Source organism: Remersonia thermophila, chromosome 6 (assembly GCF_042764415.1).
Source record: "Remersonia thermophila strain ATCC 22073 chromosome 6, whole genome shotgun sequence".
Lineage (NCBI taxonomy): Eukaryota > Fungi > Ascomycota > Sordariomycetes > Sordariales > Chaetomiaceae > Remersonia > Remersonia thermophila.
This window is the reverse complement of record NC_092222.1, coordinates 1,161,672-1,180,767: the sequence shown is the minus strand read 5'-3', so window position 1 is coordinate 1,180,767 and position 19,096 is coordinate 1,161,672. Positions and strand designations below refer to the sequence as shown.

General features: G+C 59.4%; 5 protein-coding genes across 5 annotated transcripts; 3 read left to right on the top strand and 2 right to left on the bottom strand.

Moving 5' to 3' along the window:
• Nucleotides 1-345: 345 nt before the first annotated feature.
• On the top strand, nt 346-780 carry VTJ83DRAFT_6520 (uncharacterized protein; the record flags this gene model as incomplete). The annotated part of the gene is made up of 1 exon (XM_071013241.1): nt 346-780. The coding sequence occupies one exon, from the start codon at nt 346-348 to the stop codon at nt 778-780; it is 435 nt and encodes a 144-aa protein (XP_070864147.1).
• An 11,405-nt stretch (nt 781-12,185) lies between these two features.
• Nucleotides 12,186-13,409, top strand: VTJ83DRAFT_6519 (uncharacterized protein; the record flags this gene model as incomplete). The annotated part of the gene is made up of 1 exon (XM_071013239.1): nt 12,186-13,409. The coding sequence occupies one exon, from the start codon at nt 12,186-12,188 to the stop codon at nt 13,407-13,409; it is 1,224 nt and encodes a 407-aa protein (XP_070864146.1).
• Nucleotides 13,410-13,957: 548 nt separating this feature from the next.
• VTJ83DRAFT_6518 (uncharacterized protein) lies at nt 13,958-16,277 on the top strand (the record flags this gene model as incomplete). The annotated part of the gene is made up of 3 exons (XM_071013238.1): nt 13,958-14,589; nt 14,649-15,093; nt 15,168-16,277. 3 exons carry the CDS (start codon nt 13,958-13,960, stop codon nt 16,275-16,277), a joined length of 2,187 nt encoding a protein of 728 aa, XP_070864145.1.
• A 697-nt stretch (nt 16,278-16,974) lies between these two features.
• Nucleotides 16,975-17,501, bottom strand: VTJ83DRAFT_6517 (uncharacterized protein; the record flags this gene model as incomplete). Its single annotated transcript, XM_071013237.1, has 3 exons — nt 16,975-17,073; nt 17,261-17,338; nt 17,418-17,501. 3 exons carry the CDS (start codon nt 17,499-17,501, stop codon nt 16,975-16,977), a joined length of 261 nt encoding a protein of 86 aa, XP_070864144.1.
• A 559-nt stretch (nt 17,502-18,060) lies between these two features.
• VTJ83DRAFT_6516 (uncharacterized protein) lies at nt 18,061-18,931 on the bottom strand (the record flags this gene model as incomplete). The annotated part of the gene is made up of 2 exons (XM_071013236.1): nt 18,061-18,608; nt 18,718-18,931. The coding sequence occupies 2 exons, from the start codon at nt 18,929-18,931 to the stop codon at nt 18,061-18,063; spliced, it is 762 nt and encodes a 253-aa protein (XP_070864143.1).
• Nucleotides 18,932-19,096: the final 165 nt, after the last annotated feature.

Genomic DNA, 19,096 nt, shown 5'->3' with positions numbered 1-19,096 from the left:
TAGCACGCAACCGCCGGCCCAAGATACTTAACCAGGCTTCCCCCAGCTTTGCTCGACCTCACTTCCCGCTGTGGCATCACGACAGCTCTCCATCCTCCTCAGACACACCCACTCTCCTTGTTTCCACTTCGACTGTTGTCTCGAATTGGCGTCTGCTATGAGTCAACCTTCTTCCAACTGCTTATTATAACTCACGCTTCCACCCCGTGAAGCTCCTGGCTCTCTCTCTCTCGCTCTCTTCAAGTCAACAAGAACAACAGCATCGCCCACCACCACCACCACCACCACCACCACCCACCACCACCCACCACCACAACAACAACACCAACACACCCCACCGCAACAATGTCGTTCGATTGGGAACCCCAGTACTGCCTCGGCTGCGACAGGCAAACCGACGGCGCCACCTACTGCACAGAAGCCTGCCGCCTGGCGGACTATGAGCGGTCATCAACACCCAGCTCGGCCGCGAGCTCGCCCGCATTGACGACGCCTCTCGACTGGACCGCCATGCCCTCGAGGACCATGACGAGCAGCCCCAAGTCCTACCTCTCCCCGGCCTACGACTTCTCCCTCAACAGCAGCCAACCCAGCCTGCGGAGGAGCTCGACCCAAAGCCTCTCGCCGTCGCCGTCCTTCACCAGCCTCTGCTCGATGCGCAGCACAACCTCGACGTCGACCGCCGACGCCACCCAGCTGACGGAGAAGGCCGCGAGGGAACTGCGCGCCTACGCCCGCTCCTTCGAGTCGGTCCGCAACCAGCGCCGCCGCTCGGCATGAGAGGTCACTCGCATCCGCTCCTTCTCTCGACCAGCGCATTACACACATACACACACACTCTCCTCATGGCACGACAAGTTCTCCCTACTCATCATCGGGTCATTGAATGACCGTCACGACTCAGTCTTCACCGCACGCGGCGTTTCTTTTATCCTTTTTTCCGGTCTCGGTTCTTGTAACAAAAAAAAAGGATTGCATCCATCGGAGCTCAGCATCATAAAAAGGTCTTTCTTGGAATCGGGATTTCGGATTGGGTTGGGGTTTCGCGTTTTTCTGTATCTCTTGTTTATTGGGCTTTTGGCAAGGCGTCTCTGTTTTGGGGTTTCGGGAATGGGTCTCGTGTATTACACAGCGATACACTTGGGCGGGTTCAGTTGCCTCTTGCATCGGTATGGATTTAGGATCACGGGCTGAAGGAAAGCCGTATGGGATATGGAAACGGGTGTTGGGCGAAGGGACACTGGACAGACTGTCGGGCCCCAATTGGGTTGCTCGACCTCGAACTTCGGAACATTTGGCGTTGATCACAGCTCGCTGGAGCTTGTGGGTGCCCAAAGGCACTGGGGGTCTGGATACAAAGGGGATAGGGACTACTGCGGTGGTGGGTTTCTCGCCTCTGGGAAATTTTCTCGGGGTTTGACAGCCATCCAAAAATCCGAACCTTATTCCGGGCCAACCACTTTCTTGTTCCCCTTTTTGCCATCCGTGCTACGATGTTGTGTGTGTCTCTCCTCTCTCCCCTCTCCGCTGTACCCCTGGAATGCTTGACCCGGCTCTCGCCTGCCAGCGAGCTTTGCTGGCCAGTCTTATTGCTTCGTCTCCGCACATGCCGTCTTGGTTTGCTGATCTTTGGGCCGTTGCCTTGCTGCCAGAGATGCACAAGCGGAGCAGCAGCGCAACCTCAACCCGTGCCCCGGTTTCCACACTTCTTGTCCCATTGGACCACATTGCTTGACATCATTCGACTTCAACGCTTTGTTTGATCTTTGGCCCAGGACGTTCCTCCAACGGGCATCAAGCCGTCCGGACGTTTCTCAACGAGGGGCCTTGTTTTTTTATTTTCTCTCCCTGGCATTGGCCGCGCTCTCTCGCTCTTCATCATCTCGCTTTGTTCGGGAGGTGGGGCAAGTCGGTTTCATCGCCAGTCGAACAAAGACCAGTTGGAGGGGTTCCAACGCCGCAACGCCGTACATACACATACACAGCATAGATCCCCGCAACCCCCTATACTAGAATGGAAGCACGGGGCATTCAATGCCCTTCGTCAGCTAGCGGGTCTTTGCCTTGGACGCCGCAGCTTGGGCTCTCTCTCTCTCTCCCTTTCTTACCGGCCTCTCCGAAACGACCCATCCTGCCGTCTTACATGCCCTGGACAACGACAACACCAACCGCCACCTTGTGCCACGTTACCCTGCGTTGACTGACTATTTTTCACCCCTCCCTACCCAGGCCTTGCCATCCATGGTTACGCAGTACGGGGCGTAGCGTCAAAGGGCTGAAGTTCCTACCTAGGTTATTACCTAACCATCCTCCGTCAGGTGAGGTCCAAGCCAACGGTCACGGGACGGTTTCCTTGTTTTCCCCTTGATCGTGTGGAGTTGGGCCCCTCAGAAAAAAAAGTTGATACAGGTCAGGGACGGCACGTTGGCACGATCGTGACTAGTCATGTGGCTCGCTAGGGGCTTCTTGCCCGTCCGTTCGTGCTCTCTGGCAACCAGCGTCAACCCCGTTCAAGGCGCCGGACGCTAAACAAGCCTCAGGAGTTTGTTCCATCGTCTTAGTACTATAGCCACTGCGGATACGGCGAGGGCATGGGGATGGAGAAGGGGCCAGCTGACTCATCGTATCATTTTCCCTCTCTGGCGTTCGAGATGCGAAAAGAAAAATTCCACTGTGGATCCCCTTGGTACGACGCAACAACGCAACCAGAGCATGGGGAATCCTTCACGCAACTGTCCAAGAGCACGTTCCGCCCCCGCTTCACCGCCCGCTTGGCGGCGAACTTTGTGTCAAAGGGGGAGGGATCCACCGCCGCCCTTCGAGAAACCAAACCTGGGGAAAGCTCCCCGTGGTTCGCGAGAGTTCTGTGAGTGGCCCAAGGGGGATATGGGGGGGGTTCCCTTGGTGCGATGGAGCTAGGGGATCGTACACCATCAGGGCTCGCTCAACTAACTAATTACCGCAACGCGGGCTTCCCGGCCACGGCCTCGTTTTCCCAACGCCAGACCACGGCACGGGGGGTTGAGAGAGATCATCCCGCCGGGGCTGGCTGGAGACTTTGTTCCGGCTTCCGAGAGGCTGGGACTCCACCATGGCAGACGGCAGACCGACGGCGGGACTCAATGGGGTCAAAAAAAGACTTGGGAGCAACGATCGCTTCCGCTACCTTCGGACCATCTCACCGCCAATGGTTCTTTGTTGTGATAAAAGTTCTTTTTGTGTCAGAGTAGTTCCCGTCAGCAGCAGCCTTGCTGGCACAAGTCACCCGCCAGCTATCACCCATCGAGTCTCTCCGTTGGTTGTCAGGTAACCATCGGCCGGGCCCCGTAACCCTTCCCGGCAGCGAAAGCCGCCTCCTAAGGTACCGCGGGCTCGGCGCTTCGTTGCTGGTGGCCAACCCCGGATTTTGCCTCGGGGTCACCTTACCCGGCGCCGAATTACGTACCTAACAATGACATGCACCAGCATCGCTCTGTCCACTCTCCCCTGGCCACCTCTCCCAAAGTTTTGTCATCGTCACGGGGGCCCAGGCCCTGGAGCGAGGGAGCGACGCCACCGCGATCTCCATCGGCGCAGCCCCCCAGGCCGAGGTGCGTGCTGGCGTTCGCCATTGTGATTTGCCATTGTCGCCCCCTTGGAATGGGAACCAAAAAGTTTTGTTCACTTCTCGGGCCCGGCATCTTCAAGCACCCCGTGGATCATCACGACGACCCTCTCGATCCGCCACTCTTCTCGCACCGTCGCTGCCAGGCCTTGCCAGGTGGCCCAGCAGGCGATTCCAGCCATGAGCGTTGCCTCAATGGTGGATTCTCGCGGTCATCTACTCCGAATGGGCGGTTCAAAGAGAAAAAAAAGGCTGAGCAGGATATGACGTCGACAACCACCCCTCCCGGTCTTGGATGCGTTACTGGTCCGATGTGATGCGGTTGGATCTGCCGGCTTTGTTGATCTCCAGGATGACTGGATCACGGAACTCTCCCTGAAAGCAGAGTCCCCCACGGGCGTTTTGTTGACGCACACGTACGTCAGTTGCGTCGGCGGTGTACGCCAGCAGAGGACCCGAGGACCCGAGGGCCCGAGGGAGCAGGTCGGAACGGCGAGGAGGGAAGCAAAAAAGCAAAAAAAAGCTCGCCGTCCCGGCATCCTGCTTCCGGCCGCTCCGCTGCTTCTCGCGGTGGTGCATAGATGCCGTACCCCGCGAATTCCGAGCGGAGCAGATGACGCGCATTGTTCGCATCACCAAAGGGGCCCCTCCTTGGACATACCGTCTTCTCTCCCCGAGATGGAGACCAGGGCTTGCGTTGTGCAGCGCCCAAGGGAACAGCTGCGCCCCGTGTCGGCAGCCATCAGAAGTCTAAATTGAGCGCGATCTTTTTTGTCACAGAACTGCGCAGTAAGCAAGCGGTCATCCTTGCTGCCCTTTCAGTCGGATGCAGGAGGTGACGTTTTACTATAGTACTGCGTAGTAGGCCACCCGCTTAGCCTCCCGGAACTTCCCGCGGGGCGCGGCGGTTGCGGGACCTAAAACCGTCCCGCCGTCGCTGGCGTCGGTGCGGTGTATGCACGTCATGTCGATCTTGCGCCCCTCTTCCGCTTTGTTTTTTTTTCTCAGCTTCAGCTTCAGCTTCTTGTCAGTGTTTATCTGCCTAGTTGGTAAAATACCGAAGGAGGGTGGAGGTCTCAAACAAGTCACAGAACCGGCCAATCCCTCAGCGCCTTGCTGCATCCTGACCCGCGATGCGCGTTGCCGGTCGCCACAGCGCAGCGGCCCGGGAGGACAAGGTAGGGGGAGGGCCGGAACAAAAAGGGATTGCGGCGCCATGGACCGCCGTGCTGCGATACGCCCGCCGGTCGATGGTGCAACGGTTTCACGGTCTGTGGTTCGCGCCGACCGCGTGCCGCGCGGCCCCCTGCTGGGTCCCGGTTGGGTCCCGGTTGGTCCGTGGCTTGGGCAAAACACCGGCGATCTGCCCTGCGGGTGCCGGTGGTGTGGTGTGTTGTGGTGTGGTTGGTGGTGTGACGCGCAAGCGGTCCAACGACGGTTGTTTGTTACACAACAGCATCACCAACCTCCCTTACCGGCGGTCGCAACAACACTGCCCCCGACTGTTGACGAGGTCGCTACCGCTTGCATCGGCGCACAGAACCGGCTTCCAGCCCCGATGCAGCAAAAAGGAAAAAAAAAAAAAAAACATTTGGCAACTTTGCTCCTAGCGAGCCCGGCCAGTTTCCGTCGTCCTTCCCCCCAAAATCCGCGACTCGGCGTCTGGCTTGCGGTGCCGACAGATTTGCCACAGCTGTGCCTGAAACGAAGTGATAGGGCTAAGGTAGCGAAGGCATTTCACCGAGCTGACCAACGGGATCGCTCGCTTTCCCACTGCCCGCCGTGCATGTCTCAGAGAGCCTGTCGTTGGAGAGGCCGCCTCTGCTGTGTACACAGTACTGCGTAAGCTCTGTCAGGCCGCTTCCAGCTTGCCTGGAAAGAAAGAGAGATCGGTATAGAGTAGAGATTTCTGAGTAGCTCTGCGTTCATGCAACTTCATGATAATTATGCCGTCCCATCGTGAAACGCCGGCGACAGGCATCTATCCCGGTTTGGCCAGCGCCGCTTCGTTTCGGCGTAATGAGTCGTACCAAAATACACGAACCTCAGAACCGCCGCGCCGGTCCAAAAAAAAGTCGGCATGGACTTCCGAGATAGCGCGGCCGCTGTACATGGCCCTTCTCGATGAAGGGAAATTAGGGTCCAGGTATCCTCATATTGCTCTGTGGCAGAGACTCCCGCTTACCCACCAGATATAAGCGTCCACCGTGATATGATATACTATAGTAGTGTAGTTAGTTGGTGGGCACTGAACAGCCCCGCTTCGCTTTTACAGCGTAACGACCTTCCCAACGTGGATGATGCGACTGTTGCACGGAGAGATGCGCCCGGCGCTTGGCCCCGAAAAGCATCATCTCGTGAAACCTGGAGGCACCGGGCAATACACGGTAAGTACTTTACTGCACAGCAGGGCCTGTCAAATCTGAAATTTGCTCTCCGTCATTTACCACGGGCCTCGTCGACTGGCCAGCAAAGCGACGACCTGTCGGGGCCGAGGTTGGCGGCAACGGGGCATGACGATCAATGGATCACATCGAAGGGCTGGGACCGACGATCAGACAACATGCACCCATCGTCGTTGTCGTCGTCGTTGCTGCGGTCGTTGTTGTCGTCATCAGCCACCGAAAAGGCGGAAGAAACTGGAGCTTTCAGCCACGACCTGCATGCAGGTCCAAGGGCCATTGTTCTAGGCCGGCTTGTTCCGCGAAGCAGGGTTGTGTCAGAGGGGTTCGAGATACGAGGGACATTTGGAATTCCCACCCCCCTTCCTTTCTTCCCAAGTGTCAGGTGCTGTACACAGTAAAAACCAAAGACGAAAAAAAAAAAATAAAACTTGGAGGGTCACGAGCTCGTCAAGTGCGAAATTTGCATACTCCATAGAAGACCTCTCTCACGCCATGGTGGAAACTCATGGTGTTGAGTCACACTGGTATGGTTCGATGATGGGATTTTTTTCCACGTTCTCGACCGGAACAGGGTTCCATCGGCAAAATTTTCTTTCAGGGTTAGCTTGGGCGATCTGCAGTTGCTTTCCGCAGGGCCCACACATGGGATCATCGGCCATTTGAAACATCTCGAAAAATTCCATCCTCGACGCCCCGCCATAACGTCTTGTTGCGCTTTGCAAAAAAAAAAAAAAAAAAAAAAAAAAAAACACACAATGTCAATGGCAGCATGCATCTGACTCGGTGTTGTTGGAAGCCCTATGAAGGGAGATCCTCATTGTTCTTGGTTGGCTCTCGGTACTTCCCGAGTCTCATCTATGTCAGGACCAATCAACGGCGGTTCCAAGCGATGCGTTGCTGTCGAAACGGGGCGGTTCGAGCGACCCTTGCTGTTGGGAATGACACGGGCCCCGTCTCGATGGCTGATTGGACAGCGGCAAGAGAAGGTCCCTTCCCGTACCGCACCCCTCCGGATCAAGCACCTTGGCCAGCGATCTGTCCCGTCTGCCAGATCAGATTCCGGGCCCGTCTCGGCAGTTGGTTCCTTGCTGCTCGGCGGGTCCTGCCAGCTGACAGCGCGCGCCGTCCGTTCCTGCTGGGCACCCGACCTTCGCGTAGCTCGTTGGTGGACAGCCAAGTTGCGAATTGCGTCACATCGTTCCATCGCGTTCGATGCTTGGGCTTGCTCCATCGTCGGTTGGCACGCCTTGCCTTGGTAACGACCGGCGATGGAGCATTCAACGTTGGGCGTTTTCCATCAATCAGGTTTGGAACCATGTCTTCCCTCGTGGTCGACCAGAACCTTCTTTGCACACCCATGACCGTTCGTCATTGGGAGCCTAACGCGAGTCGCAGCCAAGCTGTGGCACCTAGGTGGGAAAAGCAAAACAACAACAATTTTTTTCTCTCTACTGCCTTGCGGCGCATCAACCAAGCGATGGAATTTCGTCTAGCGTAGTTACCCAAACTTGGTTCTTTCCGCGCTGGGCCGCATCTTTCGCTTCCGCCAACGAGTCAGACGCAATCCAAAGCCGTTGCTCTCACCCCCCCCCTCGCGCTGGGCCGCACACGCCGCACACGGGTATGGCTTCCGCGATTCTGATCGACGTGGAGCCGAGCCCCCATCAGGCAGGTGTGCCGCGTTTCTGGAAGCGCAGCCAGGGGAGGCGACGGCCGGTTGCACCTGGGATCCACCGCCAGCCAGCTGGACGATTCCTCCGCCATTCGCTTCTTTGGTGCACCATGTACAAACTATGTACGCCATGCTGCACCGTGTGTTGTCGTCGTCCCGATGGTCGGCTCGCCCGAGCCTGATCATGCCGGAGCGGCTTGTCCTGCACACCTCATCGGGAACTCCACCCGGGCCAGCTGGCCGCCGGGTCGCTCGTTCCTGGCAAGTTGCGCAGCAGATCCGGCCTTGACACACCGTCGCCTCCCCCCCCCTGAGCGAATCGACGTGTCAGCCGCTCGCTCGTCCTGCTCGCGGCAGCCCCCGGTGCGGTGGCTTCCGTTGCGCGCTTGCGGGGTACACAAGCTCGGAGCTGTACCTGCACAGCAGCCCGAAAGGCGGATCCGCCGGACTGAGAGGACCAGGGACGCGTTCCGGTCGGGCAGCGGAGCCGGGGTCGGCAGGTCTGCCAGGGGCCCCGCTCCGCGCCGTGGTTGGTCGGCTCCTCCGAAGCGGGGCGGGTCAGGCTTCCGTGGTCTTGGCCGGGTAGCGTGCGGCCTGGCGCTCCAGGCGCTCCAGGCAGACCTGGATGCTTGCCTCCTTCGAGGTTCCCAGGGGTGGTGGCCGCCGTCTGGACCTTCGTCCCGGCCCGGCGACGATGCTGCCAAACCAGGCCAAAGATGCCACCACGCTTCCCCATCACCGCAAAGGACGGAACGGGCATGAAATCGACGGCCTGGGGGCCCCCGCCATGTTGCCGCCTGGTTCCACCCCGCCACATGTCGGCCAGCGAAGGCCCGACTCGGTGTTCTTTGTCCGAGTAGCTGCATTGAGCCGGAGCAACAACAACACAACAAACACGAGCCGCCATTGAGGATCGCATGCCCGGCTGACAGGTCGGTCACCACCAGCTGGCAGGGCCGCTTCGCTCGCGCACGTCAGAACGCACCCCGCCGTGCCCTGCCAGAACAGGACAGCTGGAGCTCAAAAGATCCATCCGGGTGCCGGGTCCATCACCGCTGCCTTGGCCAGGCACGGAGAGTGGAGCCCGTCTCACCAACATCACCAACGTCATGGTCCTGGGAGACGCCAAAGTTTCGTATTCACAGGCACAGGGTTGCGGTCCATGGCCCGCAGGGTGTTTTGAAGCGTCTCGGGATGCTTGGAATGCGTTGCTTGTTTTTTTTTTCTTTTTCTGGTTGTTAGGTGACGCAGGCCCAGCGAGGCCGTATCGGGATATCGGAAGCTTCCGAGACTGCTTGTTTCATACCCCCGACTTGTTAGGTTGCAGGATTCCTCGATGCCGGAGGATGAAACAATCACCTCAGCTCCGTCATGATGGCCAGACAATTCGTAATTCTGCTGGGAGGCTGCTCCACCGCGGAGGCAGCGGCCTGGCCGCGGCATTCCACGAGCGTCTCGATGTGCCGTCCATGAAAGCCGACGGTGAAGTACGTAAGGTAGCTTGGATGGGCCTGCTGAGCCCGCTGTCCCGCTCGCGGTCTCCATGGGGCCTTGTGCAAGGGCAAGCAGGAACGACGAGCCCTTAATTTGCGGCGTAGCTTCTTCCTGGCATTGCTGTCTTCGAGCTCCCAACCCGGCCGTGACACAACCCACCCGGACAAAGCGGGCAAAGCAAGGAACAAGGCAGACTCTCGTCCATCAGGTCCAGACAACCGGCTCAGCGCTTGGTGGTGGCTGGTGGTGTGTTCTTAGGACACCATTCTCCACATCCTCTTCTCATGCCAGACGTCGCGTTCATGCCGGGCAACACAGAGTAGAGCGGGGAGGGGGGGGGGGGGGGGGGGGGAGGGTGCAGCAAGTCGCTTTCGTGATTCGTAGTCCGTAGCTACGGTTGACTAAGAGCGGCTACAAGAATTTGATTCCGGACAAAGTCAAGAAGGACATCCTGGGCCTGGCTGAGCTGGGACTGTCAGACGCAGTATGTGAAGTCCCCGAACTGCTGGGGGTGGGACGTAAGACTGCGTAGAGGGGTTCACCGCGTCGCTGGTCTGCTGTAGTACGTAGAACCGGGGCCCTTGGCGGGTGGATTTTCCACTCAGAACTCTCTATTGCCCGTCATATCAACCGCCGGTTCCGCTGCAGGAGCGGTTTTGAGCACAATCCCCTGCTCCCGGGTTTCTAAGGGGACCTTCCGAGTGGCTGGGCTGAGCTGCTGGGTCATCAATGAGGAAGGGAGCAGCAATCGGGGTGTCTCCATTGGAATTGGACGTTCGAGGCACTTGCTGGCTGGTGGCGTGATGATGAGAAAAGTGTTGAATGGAACCTGACAAGACGCATGCATTGACTGGTAAACAGGGCTTCAGAAAAGAGGCGGGCGGAGGGGTTCAAGTCCGCCAGATGCATGGTGTGCGCTACTCTACTTGGACAATACGGGAGTGCTTGATGCATGGCGATAGGCGTGCATCCTTTTTTGGGGCTGGAGGGGGACAGCTCGCTACCTGCTTGGATGCAAGGCGTGAGAGTTTGATGGATGATTGGCCTCAAGGTGAGGGGTGAGAACGAGGGCTCGCAGACAACCATACCTGAACTGGAGGGTAACTAACTACCTTGCTGGTGGTCAACTGCTTCGGATATCAATATCTGTAGGCCATGAGTTGTAGGAAATGGCCCTTGAGGGAGCATCGCTACAGACCGAGCATTCTCGGTGATGGGGCTTCCCGTTGTCTTGAAGACTATGACGGTGTCAGGGCCCTCGGCCTGGAGCCTCCACGTTCAGGCCTGGAATCCTAAACATGAACGATAGAGAGTTGGCGTTCTGGTGCTGTACATAATAGTGTCTATTGCTGCTCCTCAGGTGCTTCCAATTTGACCGGCGACCAGGAGTGTGAGAGTGCCACGTTTCGACGCCTCACCGGGTTCTCCAAAGGCATCTGCACATTGAGGGGTTGTAGTCCAAGCCTCGGCTGTGATATCTTGCTGATTGGCTGAGGTCGTCCATTTCTGCACTTTCAGGACCCGAGAGCGCGCATCTGCGCGTTGCTTTGCTCGCCACCCAACCCCCCGGGCTTATGCAAGGAGTGTTGATCCGTCACTAGCTGAACAGAACGTTACTAAATCGTCGGAAATAAGACCAGCTTATCGAGGTCCACCTATCGCCTTGACGTGCTCTGCTGAGGATGGCCGGGCCGGCAAGAGGTCAGCTAGATACCGACTCTTGTGGGTTGCGTTGTACCTGGCTGAGAGGTGAAGAGACGAGAAATGGACAAGACCCGAAGGCCAGAAGCCGTTGGCATATCACACGTGCACGGTGGTCACGACAGGGCATCGAAACACGCAGAGTGAGTCTGAGTGATCGGGCGGGCCGATTGTAGGACTGGTCTTGATACATCTCATTCTGTGTTGAGGGACAGTACGATGGCTGGGTTTGTCTTGAACCCAAGAGGCAGATGCGATGAGAATGTACGGACTGCAACCAAACAGAGGCCGTACATCCAGTGCGGATCCTGGAAAGAATAGGGATTCATTCAAGCGCTGTCTTCAGAATGGTTGATCATGTTGCGTTCGACTCGCTTCAACACACCCCCGCGATGGAGGGCATCAAACCACGCCTAATTACTCTAGAACTTATCAGAAACATATTCCGTCCTCTACATATCCGCTGTGCCTGCCTTCACTCCCTTTGGTTACACTGTACGAGGACTCCAGGCCAACCTATGACTCCGAATGGTTCTGAAATCTGTTACATTGATGACTCAAGGTTGCTCACGACTCCCAACACATCAGTTAGCTCACTTGGGGCGATGCGAAGCAGAAAGTGTAATACTGAAACGGGCTCCGCTGTAGTTCCTAGACTTAGCTTAGCGCGGCCGTTTGTTTCCAATACGCTTCATATGAGCGTCGATGGGATAATAGATTCAACGGATACGTGTGTTCATTCCTCGGATCGGAGGGGCTCCCCATGTTAGGAGACAACCCATGCCTGAGCGAAAGGAAGAGGAGCCTAGCGATATTCTGGCTCTAGATGTGATCATGGAGACAACGGCCTGTTTGTTGAAACCCATGGATAGTGACAGTCAAGGCGTCGCAGAATAGACCGTGGCCGTCAACAGCACAATGCCTCGCCATGAATTCTATCACTGGCGCCTGACTCACAGCTACAGGACGTGGAATTCGACGCCGTCATGGGGAGTTAGAATCATCGTGGTGGGTCAAGTCTAGTCATGAAGAAAGGAACGTCCACGTCAGGAGGCCCGACTATATAAACCACCTTGGTCGCCCCGAGGACAGGAGCGGACTTCTCTGATCCAAACTGACATGACAGAAAAAATACGACACGGAGACAAGCTCTACTAGAACCCACATCGCACTAGATATCCAAGACCCGACCCAACGCCTGGAGACTCTGTAGCTTTCTGCGCACCAAGGTTCAATCCAGTGATAACCATCTTGATCGATCGCGTCCTGCTTGGATAGCTCTGCAATCACAGCTCTCAAGGCCGCCATCATGGTGAACTACATGCAGCTCCCGTCAGGCTGGAAGCCCGCGGATGTCATCGAGCAACCATACTTGACGATGCGCCACGGCGCCTGGCAGCCCGCTCAGGAACATATGCCCTCGGCAGCCCCCGCGTTGGGCACGAACATACGGTTTTCTGTTTTGACATGGAATCTCGACGCCAGGAGGCCCGAGCTTGACGCCCGTATCGACTCGATCCTTCTGCAGCTCCGAATCATGGTCGAGAACTGCCCCGTGCTGATCCTGCCGGTCATTATGCTCAGCGAGGTGACGCCGCCGTGCCTCGAGCGGCTCCGCCAAACCCTCTGGGTGAAGATGCACTTCAACATTTCCGACACGGCCGCGTCGCCGCCGGCGTCGGGCACTCTGATGCTGATCCCGCGCCTGTTCCCGATCAAGACGGTGTACCGGGTCCCCTGCGGCGTCACGAAGGGAGGGACGCCGCGGGACCTGCTCTTCGTGGACGTGGCCCTGACGAATCGCAACAGCAGCGCCGCCGCCGAGGCCGGCGAGCGGGTTTTCCGTCTCTGCACCGCGCACCTCGCCGGCCTGTTCCCCCGCCAGCGGGCCAAGGTGCTCGCCAAAGCCGCCGCCCACCTCCGGCTTGCGCACCTGGGCGTGCTCGGGGGCGACCTGCACGCCGTGACCGCCTGGGACGCGGCGGCGGCGGCGGAAAACAGGCTCCGCGACGCCTTTCTCGAGCAGGGCGGCGTCGAGAGGGACAAGGAAGCCGCCACGTTCGGGCCCACGGCGGATCTGAGGGACGTCAGGGCGATCGGGCCGCACCGCACGGACAAGATCCTCTTCTGCGGGCACGCCACGGTGCTTTGCTACGACACGTTTGGCAAGAAGGCGGTGGTGTCGGATCCGTGGGCGCAGAGAGAGCTGCTGGAGCACGGGCGGCTGGCCAGGCCGTGGGCGTCGGATCACCTGGGCGTGGAGGCGGTGTTTGCGGTAAAGCAGGACGAGGGTGAAGAGGGCGAGTGGATTGTGGATGATGATGATGATGATGATGATGATGACGAGGACGAGGACGGCGGGGAGCAGGGGAATGAGGGGCAGCCGGGATGGATCGGGGATGAAGAGGAGGAGCACGAGGAGGATGAGGATGAGGATGAGGATGGCGAGGAGATGGGAGAGTGGATCGTGGATGACGAGGTCGATGGCAATGAGCTCTACTATCCTATGTTGTCGGAAGAGGGCTGGATGTGAGGGGGTCTTGGGGAGGGTTGAGACGCCAGCGATGTAGAGTCCTTGTCTATGCTTGTACAGCGTACACAGTACTATAGATGGTTTCCCCTAGCGTTGCTTAGCACAGCGCTTATTCCCATTTCAACCCCGTAGTCCTCGCGAACCTGGAGATCCCTGACAGCGTGATGAGACGTGTTGATGCGGTCAGGGAAGACGAGCATGTGATTTTGCCAAAAATGGAAATCGAAGTGGCTTGCACGACAAGGCTGGGCTTGGCGATGGCTCGTTCCGTGTCTAGCGTGCTCCTCATTGGCCCGGATTGTTCCCACTTTTCATGAGGCGGCCAATCATACGGCCGGAGCACGGCTCCACCGCAGGGAAACCAGGCTTGGCGGGTTCGGGACAAAGTCCCGATCGACTCGCGCGGAACCCGCCCAACTGGACCCATCGCCCCCCCCCCGGGAAACATCTCTTAACAACATCAAGTGCGGTCTCCAACGTCTGTTAGCGGTGCTCCCTCCACCTCCGGTCGATAGCGCGCTCCCTAACGCAGCCCCATCTCCCTTGCGATGGCACAGTTGGTGTCGGACTTTCTGATTACGCCAGTTCTCCGCCAAGCCCGTCGCTTCTCGGCCGGGTTCGCCCCGAGCGACACCCCGGCCACCGACGCCGACCGCCCCGCCCACCGGCAGCTCCGGCGAGCCTCGTCCGCGGGGCTCTCGGAGAGAGAATCCGCCGCTTCGACGTCTGCGATCCTGGAATGTGACGAGGTTGCCGCGCTGCCAAGGACCGCCAGGGCACCCGAGCCGCACCCGACCGCCGCCTCCTTGCCGGATCCTCCGGATCTGAACCCCGTGCCTGTCCTGTCCCGCCCCGACGACGGTGCCGGAGAGCCGGGCACGAGACGCGATGCGTCCCAGCTCGCAGCCGCGCCCGAGGCCGCCGGCCCTCCGCCCGGCCCGCTTCCCGAGGACGACGGCATGGGAGACCTGCGGCGAAGGATCCAGGCCATCCAGCAGCTGGCCGTGCCCCAGGAGGAGAAAGCCCGGATGATGCATCATCTCTTCACCGAAAAGTACACCCAGATCCACGGCTCGCCCCGGGGCGCCCAGAGCGCGATCCGGCCCGCGTCCCCGCCCAGCCCAAGCCCCCGGACGCACGGGACGCGCGCGAGGCCGCGACGCACGCCGGGCCGCTTTCGGTGCTGAGGATGTGGACCCCGCTGGGCGAATCGTCCGGCCCGCTCGACCTGCCCCTGAGCGATGCCGACCGCGCCCCGACGTACGTGCCCAAGAAGCCGCCGCCACCCTCCGACGGCACCGGCAAGTGGTGGCTGACCGAGGCGGCCGAGGCGCCCGACGAGGACGGCTACGGCGAGGAGCCCCAGCTCGGCTGCGAGCACTATCGCCGCAACGTCAAGCTGCAGTGCGCCGACTGCGAGCGCTGGTACACGTGCCGGTACTGTCACGACGCCGTCGAGAATCACATCCTCCCGCGCCAGAGGACCAAGCACATGCTTTGCATGCTCTGCGGCAGCGCCCAGAAGGCCTCGGGGGCCTGCACCAAGTGCGGGCAGCAGTCGGTCTACTACTGCGGCATCTGCAAGCTCTGGAACGACGATCCCGGCCGGCCCATCTACCACTGCCCCGACTGCGGCATGTGCCGGATCGGCCAGGGCCTGAACAAGGACTTTTTCCACTGCAAGGTACGCCGGCGCTCGCCGTCCCGCGCCACCAGCGCGCGCATGACTGGTCGGTACGCTAACCACCGGCCTCCCAGAAATGCATGGCGTGCATCTCCATGTCCCGCGTCAACGGCCACAAGTGCGTCGAGCGCGCCACCGACGCGGACTGCCCCATCTGCGGCGAGTACCTCTTCAGCTCACCCCGGCCCGTCACCCTGATGCAGTGCGGCCACAGCATCCACGCGCAGTGCTTCGAGGAGCTCCAGAAGACGTCGTACCGGTGCCCGCTGTGCAACAAGTCGTGCGTCAACATGGAGTCCCGCTTCCGCCAGCTCGACATGGAGATACTCCACCAGCCCATGCCGGCCGACTACGCCAACGCCCGCGCCGTCGTCTCGTGCAACGACTGCCGCGCCAAGAGCGAGACGCCCTACCACTGGCTCGGCCTCAAGTGCGCCGTGTGCGGGTCGTACAACACGAACCAGCTGCAGCTGCTCAACATGCCCGGCGGGGACCAAGAGGACGGGCCGCCGAACCGGCCCCGGCACGAGCCGGTGGCGCTGGACCCGGCGATCGTGACCGAGGAGCTGCGGCGTCGGATCCGAGCCTCGCGCCGAGCGATGGCGCGGCGCGGCAGCGATGGATCGAGCGGCAGCGGCGGCTTCGGGATCCTTTCGAGCTCGCCCTCGGCGTACTCGGCCGCGTTCCTGGCGCGGTTCCTCAACCGCTCCTCCACCCCTGCCTCCTCGTCGGCGAAGGACCCCGCAGCGAGGCCGGCCTCGTCGTCGTCGTCGTCGTCGTCGTCGTCGTCACCGTCGCCATCCTCCTCCGGACCCGACGCTGCCGCGGCGGCAGGAGCGGCGTCGTCATCGCCCAAGGAGCCGGCCGGGGAGCGATCCATCACGGACCAGCTGCGCGCTACCTGCCTCTCGGATCCGGGCCAGAAGAGGCACGAGGATGCGATCGACGATGACGACGACGAGTATGACGACGCGGACGACGACATGCTCGACCTCTTTGGCATGCGTGATAGGGACTCTGATCGCGTGACGGGGCTGACGTCGGCCGAAAGCGCCGCGGGGTTCGACGACGATGACGAGGAAGAGGAAGAGGAGGAGGAGAGCTCGGACGAGGAAGAGGACGTTGAAGAAGAGGAGGACGAGGAGGATGAGGAGGACGATATCCTGCTTCTGGGGCATCGCTAAAGCCCGTGCTCTTGGGTCGCTCTTTTGGAGCAAGCGGTTTGTTGCGTAGGGATGGAGAAGAAGAAGATGGTCGGCCCAAAGAATGCCTGCTGTTCCGGCTTTGGGTTTGTAGGATTAGAGGAGGGGAAGGGGAAGGGGGGGTTGGGAATCGTATTTCTTGATTACAGTGGCGTACGGCATGGACGGGGGGTTGGCTCTCCAGACGGTTGGGTGTGGATATGCATTTGGACAGGCAGGCACATAGGTCGAGTCTTTTTGTCCAGAGGTTCGAGAATGCGAGATAGCGATGGGATCCAGGACTCTCTGGCTTTGCGATGCTTCATGACGGATCGTGCAACTCACAGGACAACGTTGGGGAATGTGGCTGTGCTTGTAGTAGCGTACTGGAATCGACAAGGCTTTTTTTTTTGTTGTTGGCGACCATGAGAGAAATGCGTAATAGTATTGATTCGGGACACCCCTTTCCTCTGGCCTATCCTGCGGAATCCGACCCTGACCTGAACGCCTGTCGTCGTCATCGTCGTCGTCGTTGTTGTTATTTCTTCATCATCTGCTCGCTCCACCCTGCATACCCGTGACGCCCGCCGCCCCGCCGCCCGAGAAGTGAAGACCATGAGTGCTAGGTAGGTATAGAATGAAAAACGAAAAGAATAGCAAAGAGGTTCCTGGAAAGCGGATCTGTAGCTACAAGGAAGCCTCATCGCCTACGCGTCGGCACCGTCGACACCCCGGCCGCTGCGGCCGCCGCTTCCAGTTCGATTTCTTGCCCCCGTTTCCGGAGCTCTTTGATGACGATCTGGATCGGAGAGTTAGGCTGAGCATGGCGCACAGACAGACAGACAGACAGACAAGCAGGCAGGCGGGCAGAGGATGGTTACAACGGGAGATGAGGAGGGCGTGCAACGAAATCATGAAAGCATGGCATGGGGCGGAAGGGGAAGGGAAAGGGAAAGGGGAAAAAATGCACGAGGGAAAGGACATACGGCCAATGCTTCAGGGTTGACGCCGTTTTCGATCATGGAGATGCAGATGGAGAGGGTGCGGCGATCGAGGTGGGTGTTCTGTAGGTATTTGGTTTTGTCATGTTAGCTTGGCTTGTGAGCGGTGATGTGCCACCGGGAACTGAGGGATGAGACGGACCAGGATGGTGGCAATCTCGTGCAGGATGTCGACGGCCTGCTGGGCGGCCGCCTGTTTCCCAGCGCGCTCGGATGGCGGCGGCATCCTTGCTTTTGAGAGAGGCTACGATGAAGGGGGTGGGGGGTTGGGCTGTGTGGTAGGTTGATGATGTCTGGGTGTTGATGGTGGAAGGACGGTTGTTGAGTGACGGTAATTAGATGCAGATCGCGGTGGTGAGTGGTTGCGCGTGGTTGGTTGGATTGGCGGGGCCTGACGCGCTGGAGCGAGCGAGCATGAGCATGAGCATGAGCATGCCTGGTTCGTTATTCGGATCGCAAACGAGCACACCAAGTCAACAGCCACATCTACACAGATACACAGATACACACACACACACACACACACACACACACACACACACATATATATATATATATATATATATATATATACATGTAGAGAGAGAAAGAGAGAAGCAACCTAGAGACTTTGACATGGTCATCTCCAAAAGTCAAAATTGTCAGATAGGTAAGGATACGCAAGGTATCAAAGCGCCCAGTAATAAAGCCAACCGACCTCCGTGCCCATGAACCGCCATCCATCCCCAACGCCAGTAGCCAAGCCGTTCGCATCATCGGCGTCCATGCCGCCACCGCCAGCCTCCTCACGAACGCATCGCCTCGACAAATAGCTCCCTCATGCCCTTGAGCAATACAACCAGCTCCCTCGTCTCGTTGACCCGCTCCAGCACCTTTTCGACCTTTTCGCGCTCCAGCTTGGGCCTGCAATGCCGGACGTCGTAGTCCCGACGGCCCGTGCACAGCTCGAACCAAGCCTCCCTCTCCCAATTCTTCTCGTCGAGGTGGGTGTAGACAAACTTGAGCCGGTCCTCGGCGCCCGCGCCCTCGATGCGCAAGCACAGGTTCGTGACCCAAAAGTCGAGCTCGGGCACGTTGAAGCGGGCCTGGGCCTCGAGCTCGGCCTGGCGCGCCCGCTGCGCCGCCAGCCGCGCGTCGATGTCGCGCTGCGTCGCGGCGATCTGCTCGCGCAGGGCGTCCCGGGCGGCCTGCTGGCGGTCTCGTTGGGCTTCGAGCTCGGCGATGGCGCTCTGCATCTCGCGCGTCTCGGCGGCCTCCTTGGCCATGGTTTGCTGGTACGTGTTGGTTTTGAGCTGGAGGATCTCAATGTCTTTTCGTTTCATGCGTTGGTCCTCTGAAGCAAGCAAGCAGCGCATCGTCAGCGTTCCTGTTGTTGTTTTTTTTTCCCCTCTTCCTCGGGTCCCGCCGCTCCCCTCCTCTCGGGGCTGGGCTGGGCTACGCACCCTGCAGCTCGGCCACGCTCATGCGGAACTGGTTGCGCTCCTCGAGCACGCGCTTGCGCCCCTGCTCGATAAAGGCGTCAAACTTGGCGGTGAACTTGGCCATGCGGTCGCGAAGCTCGTCGAAGCCAAAGTTGATGGTGGGTAGGGTGTCGGCGAGCGACGGCCCGCCGAGGGGCGGCCGGCTCGTGGAGAGCGAGGGCTCGAAGGCTGACATTTCGGTGCGGCAGGGCGGGTATCTCGACCCTGGATCGGCTCGGAGCCCAGGCGTTTGGTAGGGAGGGAGCGGGGGAGGGCGGCAGCTGGTTGCGGCGGGGTGGGCAGATGGTTTGCGACGCGATGGCGGGATTCGATCGATGCGGGACACAAATCGAACGGAATG